Source organism: Sebastes umbrosus, chromosome 1 (genome assembly GCF_015220745.1).
Source record: "Sebastes umbrosus isolate fSebUmb1 chromosome 1, fSebUmb1.pri, whole genome shotgun sequence".
NCBI classification, from domain to species: domain Eukaryota; kingdom Metazoa; phylum Chordata; class Actinopteri; order Perciformes; family Sebastidae; genus Sebastes; species Sebastes umbrosus.
The window spans coordinates 40,309,380-40,330,157 of NC_051269.1; the positions used below are offsets into that span (position 1 = coordinate 40,309,380).

The following is a 20,778-nucleotide window of genomic DNA, read 5'->3' on the forward strand; positions in this document are numbered from 1 at the left end:
GGAGGTGACAAATATGCAAAGACACAACACTGTTCAAAACCACATCAAGCATTTAGAACTGTAGCTTTCAGAGTTTGTTTTGTATGCAAACAACACTTAAGGTAGGAGATAGTATTTTATGATATTGAAGAGATTATAAGAGAGCAGGACAGTGAAACACTGGAGAAACCAAGTTTTCTTATTGTTGCTTTATCTGGGTTATTCCCCCGGCCAAGATCAGTTCCTGATTGAGTAAGTGAATTTAAGGCCATGTGCCTCCCTTCCTCTTTCACTCGCCGATTGTTTGCAGTCCGACTGACACGTCAAGAAGAACCTGAAAAACTGCTGCTCCGGGTAAGAGCGGGTGTATTTTCACTGTATTGGGGTCAAATTTACAAATATATTCTGTTTCTTATATTTGTTCTCAAAGATTAATCTTTCCAATGATGGTCCAAATATTTACCACATTTACCTCAATGTGTGAAGAATTGAATTGTAGTATCTGGAAAGGTTCTTTGCAAAGGAGTACATTCCAGTGAGGATAAACTGTCCTAAAGTGTCCACTTCTGCTTCCTTTGCAGTGTTAAACTTATTTGTTGAAGAGTTAAGAGGCTACAACGCAGATTAAGAAAGATGTACCTAATAGTTTGTGCATTGCCGGTGTTGCTAATGTTTTGAGATGTACAATTAGATTAAATATAACTACTTTCGGAATTAAGTGCTGTTATAGTCAGAGATGATGAGTGTTTTTGGTGACCAGTAGTGAATTATGGTTTCTCTTTGATAAGCAGCTCTTTTACCTCATGGGAACTTCATTAAGAGAGCTTTCCACCGGCAGTCACATGACTTACATTTTGTCAGTTCCATCTGTCTATATCTGTCTGTTCATAAACATGTTCAGAGCCTAAATCTGTCAATTCAAACAGGCAACATACTTAAGTTCAAGCAACATCGACAGAAAACCAAAAAAGAACTAGATAAAATAATATAGATTGTTTCCTACACAACCGATGGAGCTCTTGATTGTGGTAAGAAAAAGCATGTGACAGCCAAATAATTTGCAGACACATGACATATTGCAATTGTGTCTGGAAACGCCATGACTTGAATGTTCAAAAAAGTGGATTTTCCATCTGTAAAATCTTTTCAAATGTCCATATTCAAAATGGACAAATATAGCGGACTGGTCCTTTAATCTCAGCCTAATTTAATAAAAGTCCGGCTTGTCTGCTGAATTATCAGGGGTCATGTGGTTTCTTCAGCACTGACAGTCAGCTCTTTCACAGGCCTCCACTGAAGCAGGACTCCCCAACCCAAGGCTGCAGTGGAAATTTACACAAGAACTGTACTTATGCTACTTTATACTTATACCTCACTACATTTCAGAGGGAAATATTGCACTTTTTTACGTTTATTTGCAGTGGAGTTACTTTTCAGATTAAGATTTTATATTCAAAAACATATCATAAGCTTATAAGATACGATATATTGTTAAAGGTTAAACCAGTGGTTTCCAAAAATCATGGCTTGTGACCGCTTACAAACACACAGTGTCTAGTTGGGGCTTCTTGTCACATTTCGGATTTTAATGAATTGTTAATCATTTATGAGTCACAGGGCCCATTTTTCGAGTACTTTTACTTTTTATACTTGAAGTATATTGTGTTGCTACTGTATTTTTACCTACGTAGGATTTTGATCGCAAAAAATTGACTTGTAATGGAGTATTTTTACATTAATATATTGGTATATTTGCTTAAGTAAAGTAATCTAAGTACTTCTTCTTCCACTTCCACACAATTGACTTCCCTGTGGCTCTTCGGGTTTTCATGTTTTCACATTGCTTGAAAAATAACTAACAAACTATATATGCAACCTATAGGTTATCTTAGATGGTCTTGATCATAGAGAGTAGTAAATGTTGACATTAATTAAAAAAGAAGGGGATGTGCTTTAACAAGAAGCCACTGACATAAGAAAATTATAATCATCTTCTATGAATGGGATATATCAGTGAATAAGAAACCAGTAATAAAAAGGGAAAAAAAGCACTCCTCTAAAAGAGGAAGCCTTAATTTATTGCTTGCAGAATGGCAAACATGTCAACCACACAAAAGCAGAAACTTTGCTTGGTTTATGGTGTCATGTTCATTAAAAAAGACGAAGAGAGTTTTGCTGATGATCTTCTCCTTTTTGTCTCCCAACAGTCAAGATGGTCCTGTGCTGTTGGCTGGCTCTGGTGGCTTTAATCCCTATGACCTTAAGCATCAATCCTGGGGTGAAAGTCAGGCTAACAGGAAAAGGCCTTGAATATGGTAAGGTTTGCAGCACGCTTCCTCTTTCAGTTGGAAAGCCACCGATGTCTCCAGAGTTTCATCATCAAATTTCCTTGCCTTTTACTAGGCAGACAACTGGGGATGGCTTCCATCCAGCAGAAACTCAAAACCATCAAAGTCCCAGATATATCAGGGAAAGAAAAGGTGTCTCCCGTTGGCAAAGTCGAGTACAGCCTGACAAAGTAAGGCACCAGTTTATTCAACACTCCTGGGGATTCTGTAGGGAACTGAGATACTTAAGGTGTCTTTACAAACATGCAATTATGTTGTCTCTTCCAGTATGCAAATAGTGGACGTGGGATTGCCAAAGTCTGCGCTGGATCTGGTGCCAGGGACTGGTGTCAAACTGTCCATTGGTAACGCCTTCCTCCGTATGCACGGAAACTGGAGGGTCAAGTACCTCCGAATAATGTGAGTCAGAAAAGATTTCTTCCTCATCCAGTGCAGTTACATCCATTTTATGATATTTCTGCTGCAGCAGTGACTCCTCTCTCTTAACAGAAAGGACCGTGGCTCTTTTGATTTGAATGTCAATGATCTCACTATCACAACAACTATTGCCATCAAGAGTGATGAGACAGGCCGACCTGTGGTCAGCAGTGTCAACTGTGCGGCCACTGTCGGCAGTGCGAAGATCAAATTCCACGGTGGAGCCAGGTAAAAAAGAAACCCTGCTGTGCACTACGTTTGAACCCATATGAGGGAATGTAATGTGAGGTTTGTTTCATGCTTGACACACTGTCCTAACTACTGTGATTGCTTTTTGTTTCAGCTGGCTGTACAATCTCTTCAAAAAGTTCGTTGATAAGGCTATACGAAATGCACTGCAGAAACAGGTGAGGGCAAACCAGCCTTATACACATTGTTTTATCATCACCCTCCGTCTCTGGGGTTATCTTATCTAAGTTCCTTATTTTACCACCAGGGATCCTCCTAAATGCAGCTAAAAGTTTACAATGGAAAAGACTCTATTGCAAGTTCAACTTCTCATTCAAATTCATACTTAAAGGAGCAGTGTGTAGGATTTAGTGGCATCTAGTGGTGAGGTTGCAGGCTGCAACCAACTGAATACCCGCCCACCCCTTTCCAAGTGTGTACCTGCAGTGGCCTTCAGGTTCATTCGTGCCACCAAATTAAAGCTGCCACTTTAAAGTAAAACCGTAAAAGGCCCTCTCCAGAGCCAGAGTTTGGTTTGACCGTTCAAACGCGGCTGTACAACATGGCGGACTCCCTATATAGATATGAAGGGCTCATTCTAAGCTAAAGAAAACGCAACCATTCTTAGTTTCAGGTGATTATACACTCATGAAAACATAGTTATAAATATTATATTCCATTTCTGCAAATAGATCGCCCTAAATCCAACACATTGGTCTTCTACATATGGATTTGAATACAGACTTATTAACAGCAAAATGTACTTAAAGTTTCAGAAGAAAAAAATTGCAGAAAAATGGCCCTTTTGAGTTTTCTATATTAGATTGTTAATACTGATGCATCAGTGTGTACACAGCATTTTGCTAGCTGCTCGAGGTGGAGCTGATTTAACTACTTTATATACACATATGTAGTTTAGTCCAGTGGTTCCCAACCTAGGGGTCGGGCCCCTCCAAAGGGTCACAAGATACATATGAGGACCCATGAGATGATTCATGAGAGAGGAAAGAAGAACACAACGTTCTGATACACAAATCTGTTTTCATTTTTTGAAATATTGAAATATTGGATAATTTGACCTCTTTGGGCCTCAAACAGTTATTTAAATGAAACCATGTGAGATGTTTAGAGGAAAAATCAGTCTTTGGTAGAGCTGCAAACAACTCATAGACATCTGAAACATGTGACAAGGAAACCCAACTAGAAACTGGTTTTATGTCAGAGCTCAGAAGCCAAAAAGGGTTAGACACCACTGGTTTAATCTTTAACAATATGTTGTTTTTTATAAGCTTAGTGAGTGTTTTTTATGTTAAGTGCTATTTTTTAAAGTAACAATAGCTATCAGATAAATGGTGTGAAGTAAAAAGTACAGTATGTCCCTCTGAAATGTAGTGAAGTATAATTCAGCCAGTCTCAGGATGTTTCGGGAATACAGCCACTTCAGAAAATATTCCTGGTATGATCGGAAGCTCTCACAGAGACTGCAAATCTTTATGATCTGACAAAAAAAGATCTGTATCAGAGTCAGTCAGTATCTCCATTTACTCTTCTAACTAGGGCTGTCAAAGTTAACGCGATAATAGCATGTTAACGCCAACCAATTTTAACGCCACTAATTTCTTTAACGCATTAACGCAACTTGCAATTTTTAGGTTGTAGCGGGCTCAGATTTAAAGCTAGAGAGAAGATACTGCTATCATATGAAACTAAAACCTAAAGAATCCATTTATCATGTCATACTAGCGTAGGGAAGGAGGCTAAATAACGCTCCAAACTTACGCTACATTTTGGTGAAGAAAAATTGGTATGGGCATTTTCAAAGGGATCCCTTGACCTCTGACCTCCAGATGTGTGAATGTAAATGGGTTCTATGGGTACCCACGAGTCTCCCCTTTACAGACATGCCCACTTTATGATAATCACATGCAGTTTGGGGCAAGTCATAGTCAAGTCAGCACACTGACAGCTGTTGTTGCCTGTTGGGCTGCAGTTTGCCAAGTGAGCATATTTTTTATGCTAAATGCAGTACCTGTGAGGGTTTCTGGACAATATTTGTCATTGTTTTGTGTTGTTAATTGATTTCCAATAATAAATATATACATACATTTACATAAAGCAGCATATTTGTCCACTCCCATGTTGATAAGAGTATTAAATACTTGACAAATCTACCTTTACGATACATTCTGAAAAAATTAAATATGTGCGATTAATTTGCGATTAATCACGATTAATTATTTGAATTGCTTGATAGCCCTACTAATAACACTAAATAAAGTTAGACATCATCACAAAATAGTGGTAAATGTGGATGAAGAAGTTATTCCTCTGCAGTTGGTTTTCTGATACCAGCTGGTTCTTTTAAGAATTGTTTTCTCCAGTCACAAATCCACTGAGTGAGTCTGGGAATGTTTCTGGTCTTTTTTGTTGCAGATGTGCCCTCTGGTGGCCAATGCAGTATCTGATCTGAACCCTCAGTTGAAAACTCTGAATGGTAAAACATAGTCTTTATGTCAAATATTTGGATGTTTCATTGATGCTGAATATATGAGAGACTTTCTACCTAACTGCAGTTTTAGCCAAGGTGGACCAGTATGCAGAGATTGAATATTCCATGGTGTCATCGCCCACAGTGTCAAACTCTTGTATTGACTTCAGCTTGAAGGTAAAGTGTATATCATTACACTGTACATTTTATATATCTGAAGCTTCAGTTTAGTTATAAAGAAACAAACAATCATGCTCATGTCCCAACTTTTCTGTCTCTGCTTTTCTTTGTCATTTAGGGTGAATTTTACAACATCGGGAAGCATCAGGAGCCTCCGTTCTCCCCCGCAGCCTTCTCCCTGCCGCCCCAGATCAACAACATGTTGTATATCGGCGTGTCTGCCTTCACCATCAACTCTGCAGCCTTCGTCTACAACACAGTTGGAGCCCTCAGCCTGTACATCACTGATGACATGGTGAGCTGCAGCCTCCTGATTCCCTCATCGGTCTACTTTCATGACGTCACAGTTTACACGAACAAAATATTCATTTTTTTTGCCCTCATTACCGAAAAAGACAATATTCCTACTAAGCTGTTTATATGGCTGATGAAAATGAATATTCCAATAATATTCCTGTTTACATGCAGACGTGCATACTCCGATTAATGTAATCGGTGGCGGACTTGTTTGACAGTGCGAACGCAGCCTCCCTCTTTCATTAATGTTACTTCAACCAACTTCTTGAAAAGGTCGGCGTAGTGATATTTGAGCATAACCAAAAACCTGTTGATATCCAAGTCTTTCGCAATGTTTAAAAGTAGATGTTTCTCCTTCTCACTAGAGCAGCCCAGTCGCACAGCAGTTCATGAAATAGTCATGAAATTCAACGTATTGATTCACGTACGTAGACAAGAATTTCACATTTTCGTGATGGTCAGCACAAAATCAGTTCGTATGTAATCCACATAATTGTGAACCGGGAAGTATAAAGAGTGGCAAATGCAGCGTAGGGAGGACGTCGAGGTTGGTCAAAAAACACAGGACTTTCGCCCAGGAGACCAGTGTGAAACCTCAAGCCAAAGTTGATTTATTTGTCACGTGACTTCCGTACCTAAGTTACCCAAACCACAATCTTTTCCTAAACCTAACTAAGTAATTTTGTTGCCTAAGCCTAACCAAGTTGATCTTTTCCTAAGCCTAACTAAGTTGTTTAATTTTGAAAAGACCAGACCGGAAATTGACACGTGCACCACATGTTACTGGACATTCGCAGGAAAACACACTCAAAATACATTGTTGAAAGTCGCGCTGAGCGTCGCAAAAAAAAGGAAATTCATGTCTATGTACAAAAATTAAATAGATTAATTTTCGTGACTATTTCGCTAACTGCCGTGAGACTGTGTTGACCCAAAACGTAGGCTTTTCTTTTGTGCATGCATCTCTGGAAACTGTTGGCTCGTTGGTTTGTGTACAACGTACAAAGCTGGCTGTAAACGGGCACGAGGGCGTTTGTCGCAACCTGCCGTTTAAAAACCCCAAGTGAGATGCATAATCCGAATGCGCTGTATACATGTCCAAAGAATGCTCCTAAAACCATATAACACATGTCTTAATCGGAAAATGCTCCAATAGGAATTAGGCCTAATTCAGAATATCCAAACAGAATATCCTGTTTACATGACCCATATCAAATACTGAATAATAGTGGTATATTAGTGTGCATGTAAACGTAGTCACTGATCTACAACCTTCCTGGCTCTGTCACAACAGATCCCACAAGCATCTCCCATCCGACTCAACACCAGAACTTTTGGAGCCTTCATCCCGCAGGTGACAAACACATTCCACTGATTTTGTAAGAAGCATTGTCTTCAGTGGCATTTTGTCAGCTATGTATGGGTGTATTTTCAGGTTGCCAAGCGTTTCCCAGGACTGATGATGAAACTGCTGGTGAAGACGGTGAAAAACCCTGTCGTCACTTTTGAACCCAACAACGTGACAGTTCAGGCCACTGGCACAGTGACGGCCTACGCTATCCAACCCAACACCACACTTTCACCGCTCTTTGTCCTAAACTTGGTAGGTTAGCCATCTGGTATGATAAAAAAAAAAAAGCCATTTGTGTGGTTCGGAGAAGGTAACTTTCTCACAATTTTGTCTTTACAGGAGACGAGTGTCAGCGCCAAAGTGTTTGTCAGTGGAATGAGGCTGGCCGGAGCTGTCACCCTAAACAAGTGAGTTACTAAAACATCACTACTTGTTCTCAGAAGAGAAAAATGGGGCCAAAAGGTCCTGGTAGAAAATGAAAATCACAGTCTAATTTTGCCTAATTTGCACAGAATGGCTCTGACCCTGGGGACAAGTTATGTGGGAGAGTTTCAGGTGAGAACTGTCTTCTAACACGAGTCACAGTGTGCACCATCATTACCAGCATAACAAACTAACCCTAACCCTAACCTGCAGGTCAGATCCCTCGACAACATCTTCCAAGTGGTCCTCAAAGTTGTTGTGATACCTATACTGAACGGTGAGTTCTTGCATTTTTCAGTTTCTACTCAATGTCATGTACTGTAATCTGCAGCTCCTCTCGGCTTTACGGAGCTTAAAAATGAGTTTCAGCTCAGTGTTTAGCTGTCTGGCGCACAACTTTACTGTTTCAGTTCACTCTCACTGCTCTTATATCGTCGTTTTCAGGGGGGAAAAAAACAATCTACACTACCTGCTCAGCATATAACAGCAGACAGACACAGCTAGACACTAGTGGGTGAACATAGTGGAGCATTTAGCAGCTAAAATGATAGACTTTTTCCCCTCAGGAGTTACAAGAGACCAAAAACAGAGCTAGAAGAGAGTGAATATTGGACTTACATTCATCAGGTGGCCAGATATGTGACTCCAAAATGAATGATAATGTTGTTCCATAACTGCTGGATGTGTAAATAACTGTTCATCATGTAATGTCAATATTGTTTTCACAACTTGTTTCTGCTGTCCCCAAGTGGCCAAAAAAATCAGTTATTGCATGTTTAACTAAAAACAGAAAGACAAACTTGGTTGCCCTTTTTAAACAACTTCGTATTTATTAACATCATATTTATATTTTGTCCTTTTCATTGTAATTATATTGAACCATTAATTGTCCTCTTATCTTCAAGTTCATTTTGATCTTGTGTTGTACTTTTTGCATTTATTTTTTATGTTTATCTACTATTTTATGATTCTTGTTTTATGTTTTATGTTTACTTTGAGCTGCATTTAATGCACAACATGCGCTATATAATTAAAACTCAATATAAAACCCCTGCTAATAATATCACTATGTTTGGATTTTTGTGACTAGTTCATCTAAATGTATGAATTTTGCTTCATAGTTCAACTTGCGAAGGGATACCCACTTCCTACACTTGGAAAGATGAAGCTTGTGAACACTGAGCTTCAGGTCCTGAAGGTCAGAGACTGGATGTTTTCTATAAAACAGCATGTTTTTGAGCTAACTGCATTTATTTATATGACAGAGATTTTAATGTCAAAGCTGTTATTAACTGCTTTTTATATTTTTTTTATTATTGTTTTTCAAGGACTATATGCTGATTGGGACGGATGTTCAGTTCACGGGTTGAATGGCATTTCTGGAAACTCCCAGGATTCATTTCTGCACTGGGGCATGCAACCATGAAGGCAATCACAGCCAGAGTTCAACTATCTGACGGACAGATTTCAAAGAACAAACTGAATGATGCACAAATATTACTTCTAAGAGAAATGCAGATCTCCTGTTTGTATTTGGATATCACCTGAGGTTTTTATCATTTTTCTGTTCTTTATACTATTTTTCTTTTCTTTTTTTTTACTTGTTTTTTTACAGACCAAGTTTTCCATATAAAATGCGATGGGGGCAGTGAACCTTTCCAACAGGGTTACTGCAGTCGTGTCACTACAGGACAGTCTGCAGGAAACGGTTCACTGTTGTCACCACAATCATCTTTTTTTAAATAAAATGCTCCTTCCAAAGCAAATCACAGCACTTTCTACTGCTGACTTTAGGAAAAATAATTTCTCAAAGTTTCTGACCTGCTAGCTTACAGAGCGATTCTACAAATGTGCTGATCGTTGACATTTTTGCTGCAGTTTGGAGAGTCCCATAAAAAAATACAATGACATCAATCAAGCAACATACAAAACAAATCAGTCACTGTTGTATGTATTAAACAATTTACATCAACCAAACCGGTGTCAGCATCTTAAAGGGGTAGTGTGGATGTTTTGAGGTGGGGTTGTATGAGGTACTTATCCATATTCAGTGTATCACCTACAGTAGATGGCGGTCAGCACGCCCCAGTTTGGAGAAACAGAAGAGAATGTTCTAGCTGCAGAGCTCCAGGTTCGGGCATATACCTCCTCCGTCGGACCCTTTCCGGTCCGGAGCTTGGATGATGTCTGAAATTAGGTACGCCAGAGACGAAGACGATCATCAGGGTACGATAGCATGCGTTAAATAGTTTGAATAAGCCACACAACCTCCACAAATAACACCAAGGTAAACTATACAACGTCAATATTTCCATATAACTGTAACTTAGCATAGCTAGCTAACATTAGCAAACTCATTACTATAAATTAGTTATACTGAAATATGAAGGTTGTATTTTTACCTTGGTTTTATTGGAGGAGGTTGTGTGGTATGGATGGAAGAAGTACTCCCACAAAATACTCAATTAAAACTCAATAAAAGCACAGAAGTATCATCAGCAAAATGTACTTGAAGTATCAAAAGAAAAAGTACTCAGTATGCAGAATGGCTCCTTTGAGTGTTAAATTATTATGGAATATTATATTGTTTTGTTTTTATCACATAAAAAATACACGCAAGAGCATTTTAATATTGTAGTTCATCAATGTGGAGCCAATTTGAGATACTTTGTATACAACTGGGTAGATTATAGTACTACTACTGCACCATATCATATAAGCATATTGTGTTTTTATATAAGAAACTAGTAACCTTAGGTGTCAAATAAATGTAGTGGAGTAAAAAGTACAGTATTTGCATAAAATGGCAATACTCAAGTATGTCAAAATTGTACTTAAGTACAATACTTGAGTAAATGTGCTTAGTTACATTTCATCACTGAATGGAAGTGATAAAATGTAAATATATGCTCAGTTCTTTATTTATTAACAATAAGCGCAATAAAACAATACATTGCACAATATAACACAGTGGCATGCAACCGTTTTTTATTGATAAGGAAGCGCGATAAACGCGTAATTTTCCACCATGAGTCCGAGCGATGGAGGTGGGTCCCAGCGCCAGAGCTGCCCAAGTCTGGAGCTCTGCAGCAGGATGCTAATCAAACAGACAGGAGCACCAGCACAGGAGCAAAGCAATGTACTGCTGTAGCAGCAAAACGTATTTTAGTCACCTAAAAAAATCTGTTTATGTTGTGTATAGAGTGTTTTCGCAGAGTTACCGCACCGTCTAACAGCTCTTTCTGACGGGGAACTGAAGCCGTTATTTATGCTCTCTTCAAAGCCACCAGGCTCCTCTGACAAAAACAGTAATTTCACCTCTCAGAACACAGGAGTTGCTGATCTGCCGCTGCCTCGAACGGTTAGTTTGTTTGTGTTATTGTGTGACTTTGGTGAATCTGAACTAAACATTTAAAACACCAAAGTCTCACAATAACACAAACTAACTAACCTATTCAGGCAGCAGTAGACCAACAACCCCTGTGTTCTGCAAGGAAAACATTTTGTCAAAGGAGTCTGGTGGCATTGAAGAGAGCATAGATGGATATAATGGCTTCAGTTCCCCGTCAGAAAGGGTTGTCTGATGGCAAGGTAAAGCAGTGAAAATGTTCCTTATTATAGAGTACACTTAAACTGATATTGATTTTTTAAAGTTGACCTTTTTTTAGGTGGCTAAAATACATTTTGCTGCTGCCCGCGTCCACAGCAGTACATTGCTTTGCCTCTGAGCCGTTACTCCTGTCTGCTTCTCCAAACTGGGGGCGTGCCGACCGTCATCTACTGTAGGTAATACACTGACTATGGATAAGTACCCTCATACAACCCCGACTTCCAAACATCCAAACTATCCTTTTAAGCAGTTCAACATGTACATACACATACTGACTGTATAAATAACATATCCACACAGTCCAGTGTGACAGTAAGATGACCAAAATTCCCGTAAAAACAGTCTCCATGTGTCTTCACAGTCATTCAAGAGAAGAAGGCAGTGTTCTAGTTTTCCCCCAAACAATAACAGTTTGTTTCCTGTGACGTCACCTGAGTCAATCAAGGGCACATTTCAATCACAGTTGTGTCTGTGGCCACATGTTCTTCAAACTGGTGCCTTGGCAGAGTCTCATAGTGCTTCACTGTGCCTCTCAGAGAGCTGTGACTGAGGGCTCGGCCTCTCAGGCTCTGGGAGTTGGCCGACAATATCTATATGAAAGACACACAACATCAAAGAATGAATGATTGACGGATGAACTCTTTGAAAGTACCAGATAATGCCTTAAAGCTCTTGACTGTGAGGATTGTTGAAATGATATCCTCCTGCCATTGACTGGCAGGAAACCGTTTTTTCACGCTTTTATCTTGCCCCCTTTTTTATGATGATTACATGATTGTATTAAGTGTCTATATCTAAACACCTGCAATGGATTTTTCAATAAAAGATGAGTATAGAGACACTTCCAAACTTGAGAAACATGTTTTTCATCTCCATCTTTAAGTAAATGTTCCCAACATTTGAAATAGAGTCTGACCATTAACTGGATTTATGAGAGCGATAGCAATATTGATATTTGAAATAACAATACATCAACTTATATTTTTCAACATAAACACACAATTTAAACAAACATTTAAAGACGACGATGGGGGAGAACCAGGGTGCTGGAATTTATCAATACAACGTTCACGTCCTTTTTGTAAAATAATTAGTGAACTGTTCATCATAACTATAATTGTGAACAAATATAATAAATGAAACATTAGTTAAACGTTTTCTGAATCTGCTTATAAAATATGATTTTACAAGGCAATCATTTCCAGAAGAATTAAATGTTCAGATGAAGGCTGTGGTATGTGTAAATAATAAAATAATCATAATAGTGGTACAAAATTATGTAAAATTGCACAGTTTAGGTCAAAAACCTTATATATCTCCTAGTATCTTTTATTTCCCGTAGAAATTCAGAATGTGTTTCATCATCCTGCTGCATAATATGTAGGAGCATCCTGACTGGGACACTGCTCCTAAAACCTGAATGATACCCGACTATAGGCTACAAATAACACAGGACAGCACACAATCTATTAACACTAAATAATATACAAACACATCCTATAATGTTCCACTTGGATTATTATTGAAATATTATAGGCCTTCTATAGAAGATGCATAGCCCTATTATAATAATATAGCAATAAAATCACAACTGATTAAGACTGACAGAGTATAGCATGCATAAAGAAATAATGAATAAACATAACCAGGAATAAGTCGCAAGAGGTTGCTGATACTGGCCGATGCACACGCCAACATGTGAATAAGACAGTACTAGCACTTATTTTTTTCCCACTTCATCACTGTTTTCAGTTTAAATTTGGTTATTAAAGAATGAAAAAGATATGTACTGACAGTGAGTGGGACACTTACGTTGAAAAATAAATATGTCAGTGCTCTCTGATGGAAATACTATGCAACAGTGACAATGTTTTTTTTTAAACATTTCTGTACTGCAACTTTTTTTTCTTTATTTATCAGCCAACATATACCAATATATCTGTAAATATCTACTAATTATATCGGCCATATCAGCTATGCTCCATTTTGAAGAAATTGTAAAAATGTGATGAGTCTTTAAAGATGTACTATGTGTATGTACCTCCACCAGGACATAGTCTCCAGCATTGACCGATGCAGTGTTGGATTCTGCCGGCTGAGCAGGAACATCCTCTTTGGGGAAAATCACTTTGGTATTGCCATCAGTTCTCCCACACAGGTCCTTGGCAGATCTTTTACTTTCCTGCATAAAAATGGAAACCAGAGATGAGCAGTGTTACCTGGTAATAGGTTATGACAAACCAATACAGTGGTAAAGGACTACAACTTTCATCCACGGTGTTACACATTACGAATTCAATTTCTGTATTTCTATAGGAGACAATCAATCTTCTCCCCCACATATTGGAATGAGTTTAAAGTATCAACACGCCTAAGAGTCTCTAGAGCCATGCTAGTAGCTCTGTGAGGCCACACTTAGGCACAGCGATGCTTTGAGCTAAGTACTATTGATACCATGCTAACATGGTGATGCTGAGCAAGTGTAATGTTTCCCATGTTCACAATCTTAGTTTAGCATGTTAGCATGCTACTATATACTAATTATAACAAAACACAAAGTGCAGAGGATGATGGGAATGTAATTAGCGTTGCAGGTATTTGGTCATGAACCAGAGTTTTGGAAAATCTTAAATTTAGACTTGATGATGGTGCTAAATGAGTTAAGGGGTTGCTGCATTTATTACAATTCATCCTGAGGTGGACATGATTGTCTGTACCAAATTTCATTGCAAGTCATCCAATAGTTGTTGAAACATTTCACTTAAAACCACAGAGGAAAAGTCAGGGGATCACTTGGATTCATCCTTTGGGAATCATGAATGTTTGTGGCAATCCATCTAATAGTTGTTGAGATATTTCAGTCTGAACCAAAGTGGTTGACCGACCAACAGACCCACATTGATCAAGCCATCCCTAGAGCAACGCCACTAGCATGGCTAAAAACAATGAAACTATGATCTTCCATTACTCTTTCCTCAAAGATTAGCCAGTGCCATCTCAATCTAAGCTATCTTTAGAGAGGCAGCAGCATCTTTGTTGTTATTTTGAGAGGCAAATTAATAAAAGCAAACTTCCCATTCTCATGTTTAGGGTAATACACTTAGGTATAATATCCATTCATGCGTATCCTTTGAAGGATGTGCCAGTCATGTGCTCAGTACTCACCCCCTCCACCAGGATCAGCTGTGTGCTGCCAATGAGAGCAGCGTTGACCCTCGCGGCTTCCTCTCTGAATACACGGATACACTCCTCCAGCCTCTGCTGCTTCACCTTAGCTGGCACGTCATCTTGTAGCCGATGGAAGGCGTGGGTTTTCTGAAGTTGCAAAAAGAATGTAAAACTAGATCATTTATGGGTGACTGAAGAGAACACTTCAGATACAGAATTAAAAAAATACAGATTTGTACATTATAAGCCCACAAGAGCTCACCTTTCTCATACTGTAGGCAAACAGGAATCCCACGTTGTAGCCCACCTCTCTGATCAGAGACAGAGTCTGCTGGTGGTCGTCGTCTGTTTCACCACAGAAGCCTGAGATGAAGTCACTGCTGAGACTCACCCCTGACACACAAACACATAATTAATCATGTGGTTCATGTGCTAATACTTGGATCATTGTTTTGTCAACGGAAACTCAGACTGGCAAAAAAGGAACTAACTGCAACAATGGAAATGCAGTAAAACAGAAATGTTTCTCAGTCAGTTATTGTTGGTTTGGACACGAGTTCTTGCACACAAGCACGTGCGTAAATTTCAATGAAGTAACAATGCTTTTAATATATTCTAATAGTCTGGCCGTCACTGCAAATTAAAGGAAAAAAATTAAACCTGACTTTTTGTATCTTACCCGGGATAATTCTCTTGATGTTCTTCACAAGATCAATGTAGGCCTCTCTCGTGTAGCTGTACATTTTGTCAGAAAAGACATGATATTAGAACACTTCACCAGACTTTACCAACAACTTTACAAACAGAATTGCTTTGACAATTTAGTTTGGGAAAAAGAAACATAGTGGTGTCTTACCCACGGCGCATTGCTTGTAGGACCTTGCTGCTGCCACTCTGGGCTGGAAGATGGACCTGCTGACAAATGTTCCCTCGCTCCGCTATCAGATGCAAAACCTGTAAACACCAGCACACAGAGGAGGTCAGGAAGCCTCAAGCAGCCAAGTTAATACAGTGAATTCTCCACAGAAAGTGGCAGGGTATTGTTGCAAAATGTAATCACACAGGAAAAAAGGCGAAGGCTTTGTTGAACATCTTTATTTACACTGGGTTGTGATGAGATTTAGTGCTTTTGAGAATGTGTATTCAGCGAGTTAAGTGTATCATATGGCAGCTCTGAGAGGCAAGTGAGAAAAAACGTGACGGCGTGATGGGCTACAAATAAGGTTAAGCTTGTCTCTTTTTCAGCGCTCCAATAATGCAGTGAAGCAACAACCAGTCGTATGGTATTGTTAGCAGTTGTAATACTCATTTTGGCCACAGGAGGCTGAAGTGCACCACTACCCCATATTCTAAATACGACTAGAAGCATTCATGTTTTCTTCCAGGTGAGTTTTAATTTGCATAACTTGCTAACACACAATATATGTACATTGTGTTTAGAGTGCATGGAGAAATTAAAAAACTAAAACTAAAAGCCAAAACTTTTTTCCCACCTGTTTCTCATATGAAAAAAAAAATTAGAAAGATTATCCTGGCAAAACCTTTTTTTTTCACCTGTTCTTAAGTCATAAACAGTTTAGATCAGACTTAGAAAATCAATCACCAGAAGTTTTGTTTTTCTCACTTGCCTCTAAGGGCTTCTGTAGTATCATGTACCTCATCAGGAAAATCCTTGGGATGAGGGGAGGTGAATCTGATCCTCATGTCTGGATCGATGTTTGACACTCGCTCCAGCAGGTCGGAGAAGCGCAGACCTCCCTGTTTCGTTCTGTAGACGGTCTTAAACCCCTGGCTGAGCTTGGTCAGGTCTGAGCCACAGAACTGTTCTTCTGACGTGTCTCTGTAGCTGTTCACGTTCTGACCCAGCAAAGTCACCTCCTTCACACCCTGGAACAAAAACCATACACCTCACACATACTAGTCAGGGAGAGTTTTATCCGCTAATATATACATTACTGTACAGCACAGACTTTAAACTGATACACGTCAGTGTTGAGGTTATAACTTGCCTGGTCAGAGAGCATACGAACTTCCTCTAGTATAGAGCTGACGGGTCGACTCCTCTCTCTCCCTCGGGTGAAGGGAACGATGCAGTAGCTACACATGTTGTCACAGCCTCGCATGATGGACCTGCCAGCACAAAAGACGCACACAAAATCATCAGAGGTTAAACTATAAAGACACAATGCTGCTGTAGAAAATGACAGTAAACAATTTGCACACTTACACAAAAGCACTGTATCCCTGAGGAGCGTGGTGGACAGGCATGATGTCTGCGTAGGTCTCCTCTAATGACAGCAGCACGTTGCTCGCCTGATGACCTCCGTCAGCTACAGTCAAGAGGCGGGGAAGGTCTCGGTAGGCGTCTGGACCAGCAAGAACATCTACAAGCTTTTCCCGCTCCAAAATCTCTGTCTTTAGCCTCTCTGCCATGCATCCTGGACAAACAAAATGATTAATACATCTTCTAGCCTCTATAAGACAGTCAAATGTCTGTACATTAATGGACTAACTTACCTAAAATCCCAATTTTCATTGGTGTGTGGGACTTTAACCGCTTCTTCTTCATAGCTGTTAGTTGCGGTAGTCTGTTCCAAATAGTTTGTTCAGCTTTTTCTCTGTTAAGAGACAAGTCTGTCCATTAGTTGGTGCATCAGATTTAATTTGTGTGGTCTCATAGAAGCCTTGTAATGCCAATTTTAGTGAGTTGAGTTAAACAATTGTCACTCATAATTAATAATAAATTAATAAATCATCCTGAGAACATAACATTGTCTTACCTTATGGAGCATGTTACCAGAAGAACAACGTCTGCCTGTAGGCGAAAAGATTTTTTTCGTTAACTGTTTTGACATAAATGATGTTATAATTGTTTAGAGCTCTTCTTTACCTGACTTAAATCAACTGTGCGTAGATATCCCTTCCTCTGTAGTATGGACCAGGCTATCTCTGTGTCGTTTACATTCATTTGACATCCATAGGTTTCAAAATACACTGTAATATTAACACAAAACACAAGATTAGCAATTTGTCCCAAACAATCAAACTTAAAGGTCCCATATCATGCTCATTTTCAGGTTCATACTTGTATTTTGGGTTTCTACTAAAACATGTTTAGATGCTTTGATGTTCAAACAACACTTTATTTTTCTCATCATGTCTGTCTAAATATATCTGTATTCACCCTCTGTCTGAAACGCTCCGTTTTAGCGCATTTCAACGGAATGGCAACGGAATTGCGTTGCTAGGACAGCTTGGGTCCACGTTTACTTCCTGTCAGCTGATGTCATTCACATACACTGCAACAGGAAATAAACTGGGACACATTTAGGATGTTTATGTTTAAAACTGTAAAATTGTCTAAATATTTTATATTTGTGACATCACAAATGGACAGAAATCGTAACGGCTTGTTTCAAACGCACAGTTTCTGAATACGGCTGTGTGTGTGTTTCTCTGTGGATTCAGCGTTTTTATACTTTCACAATATTTATATATCACTTAAACCTGCTTTATGATATAAAAGACATGAAAATCTCACTTTTTACAATATGGGACCTTTAACTTAATGTTCTTTCAGTGATGCAGACTAACCTTTCCTTGAATTCCCCATCTCCAAGTCCTCAGAAAGATAACTATGTTTGTCAGAGTACTCTTCATCTTCATCTTCAACATAAGTCTTATTGACTGAAACTCCTTTAATGAAATCCTGAAAACTTGGACCAGAAGATATCTGACTCTTGAACTTTACTGTTGTCTTCCTCTCTCTTGAAGTCACACTACTGTTGGTTAATTTAGAACAATATCTGGGTTGAATACACCTGAGAGGTATCCAGAGTTGTGGAAAGGTAAACAAAGGTTTCCTGAGGTATTCCATGCTTAGTTAGCTAGTTAGCTTACAGGAGCAAAGGCTCTGTAACTACCTCTCTGACTGAACAAACATGTACTTTAGTTAGCTACTTCTATCACTAAGGTTACTTCATAACTTAACATGATGTCCATTGTTTATCTTAAATGACTGTGTAGCTGCTAACTTTAGCAACGTTGGGCTAATGTCATATCATGTGGAGCCAAAGATGTCTTAACATCAAGAGGAGTATCTCCCTAAAACCCGGAAAACAATGCCTGACACCCTTTAGCAGCTCCAATCAAATTAGGACACTCAACCTCGTAGACTTCAACTTACATTACAGTCTAACTATCATCCTGACTTATTTACTTTGTTTTATTTTACCCACTTTATCTTATTTATATGTACAGTGCATGAATGCGACTACTATTTGCACTGACACTATTTGCACTGACACATCTATTTATCTATTTATTAGGTATTTATACAGGGAGAACTACTGGAGAGTCATTCGTTTTTTTATATATAGCACTTTTAAAGACCTGATTGCCTTTATACTGCTTTACTCTGTTAATATCCTGTCATCCACTTTTTATTGTGCTGCACCATCACACTTTGTTCACTGTGTTATGTTCTATGTTTGTGGCTGTTTTTGTATGTCTGTGTTTGCACCTTGGTCCGTGAGCAACGACATTTCATTTTAACCCTGTACTTAGTATGAGGACAAATGACAATACAGATGAACTTGAACTTGAACTTGAATGTGGGTATATGTATGTGTGTATATATATATGCAATATATACGTGTATGTATGGGCATGAACATGTGGGTATATGAGTGTGTGTATGCATATATACATGTATATTTGTTTATTTAATAGAATTACTATTTGGCACCCCAAATGTATATGTAGGGTTCTCGGGAATATGTTATGATTATGTATGTATGTAGACATGTGTTTGTATGGATATGTACAGTATGTATGTGTATGTACTGAATGTATGTGTATATGTATATATGTGTATATATATATATATTTGTGTGTATATGCAGGTATGTTTGTATGTTTGTATGTATATATTTAACTTATTTATTTATTTTATTTTTCCCCCATTATTTAGACATTGTGCGCAGCTAAATGCGATCCTGATTTGATTGATTTTTTCTTTTTTCTTTTTTCTTTCCCTTACAATGTTTATGGTATGTGTACACTTTAAAAAAAAATGGAAACACTCTTGTCTCCAAATAAAAATGAATCTAAAACCCGGAAAAGGCATTGAGCTGTCATAAATTAGAAGGTTATTAAATAATAATAATTAGTTTTGGGAACAGTGCAGCAACTCTACCTTATATTAGCTCAGGTATATTATTATTACTACACTGTTCCTTAAATCCTGAAAGCCATGACAGGAAAATAAAAGATGTAACGGTTTCTTGCTCGGCAAAAACGGAAGTAGACGACAGAGAACTATCTTGTATCAAACAATCCGTTAGCCAAAGATGTCCCCGGGTCCGTCCAGTTTCACGGTCCGTCTAAAGACTTATTGACGTAAACCAACGTTCCGGACGTCGGCGAAAGCTTCGAAGTGAGCTTTTAATAAATCACCAACATCTTGAATCAGTCTTAAAAGCTGAACACTTATACAGTTCACAATTGTTTTTCACGTTATGGTCCCAAAATCGGCCCCAAGAGTGAGGGGAAGGGGAAGAGTGGGGTAGCGTCCAAATAATAATAATAATATAATATAATATAATATAATATAATACAATACAATACAACACAATACAATACAATACAATATAATATAATATAATACAATATAATATAATACAATACAATACAATACAATACAATACAGTTTAATATAATAAAATACAATACAATACAATACAATACAATACAATATAATATAATATAATATAATATAATACAATACAATACAATACAATACAATACAATATCATATAATATAAAATAATATAATAGTAGTAATAATAATAACAATAACAATAATAATAATAATAATAATGATTATGATGATGATGATGATGATGATAATAATAATTATAATAATAATAATAATAAAAAGTTAATTTTTATTAACTTTTTCTCATAGACATTATCCCAGCTAGTGACAGAATGTACCATTGTCTATTTATCAGAAGAAACTCTGTCCATAGGTATGCTATCCATCTGTAGCACCAACTGTTAAATACCAGGCATGCACAAAATAAAGCTTAGAAATAATGCAGTCTGTAGCCTTGCAATAAATAATAGTATGTAAAAACATAACGTCATCTATTCAAAATTGTATCAGAGAGCTGTTTATTCAAATGTCTTCTAGTCCATATGTTTTTGATGTTTTTCATCATGTCCAATAACATAGACACTTTTAAAACGTGTTTCTGTTTTTGTTTTTTTTGTTGCCCCCTTCAGG

At 38.1% G+C, this 20,778-nt stretch overlaps 2 protein-coding genes across 3 annotated transcripts; one reads left to right on the forward strand and one right to left on the reverse strand.

Annotated features, from left to right (window-relative positions):
* Positions 1-243: 243 nt before the first annotated feature.
* On the forward strand, positions 244-9,604 carry LOC119491662 (bactericidal permeability-increasing protein-like). Of its 2 annotated transcripts, XM_037775836.1 has the most exons (17): positions 310-333; positions 1,266-1,324; positions 2,187-2,294; positions 2,383-2,497; positions 2,595-2,726; positions 2,817-2,972; positions 3,088-3,151; positions 5,406-5,466; positions 5,546-5,637; positions 5,759-5,935; positions 7,232-7,291; positions 7,373-7,540; positions 7,628-7,695; positions 7,801-7,843; positions 7,925-7,988; positions 8,833-8,909; positions 9,040-9,604. In XM_037775836.1, exons 3-17 carry the CDS (start codon positions 2,192-2,194, stop codon positions 9,079-9,081), a joined length of 1,422 nt encoding a protein of 473 aa, XP_037631764.1. In that variant the 5' UTR covers positions 310-333; positions 1,266-1,324; positions 2,187-2,191; the 3' UTR covers positions 9,082-9,604. The 2 variants fall into 2 exon arrangements, with proteins under 2 accessions (XP_037631755.1, XP_037631764.1); XM_037775827.1 differs by lacking the exon at positions 1,266-1,324 and having other exon boundaries at positions 244-333.
* A 1,793-nt stretch (positions 9,605-11,397) lies between these two features.
* cdk5rap1 (CDK5 regulatory subunit associated protein 1) lies at positions 11,398-18,571 on the reverse strand. Its single transcript, XM_037785818.1, has 13 exons — positions 18,084-18,571; positions 17,380-17,483; positions 17,270-17,304; positions 17,007-17,107; positions 16,717-16,927; positions 16,499-16,619; positions 16,146-16,376; positions 15,346-15,443; positions 15,169-15,224; positions 14,752-14,882; positions 14,487-14,636; positions 13,363-13,503; positions 11,398-11,911 (listed from the first exon to the last, which is right to left on the reverse strand). The coding sequence occupies exons 1-13, from the start codon at positions 18,364-18,366 to the stop codon at positions 11,762-11,764; spliced, it is 1,812 nt and encodes a 603-aa protein (XP_037641746.1). The 5' UTR covers positions 18,367-18,571; the 3' UTR covers positions 11,398-11,761.
* Positions 18,572-20,778: the final 2,207 nt, after the last annotated feature.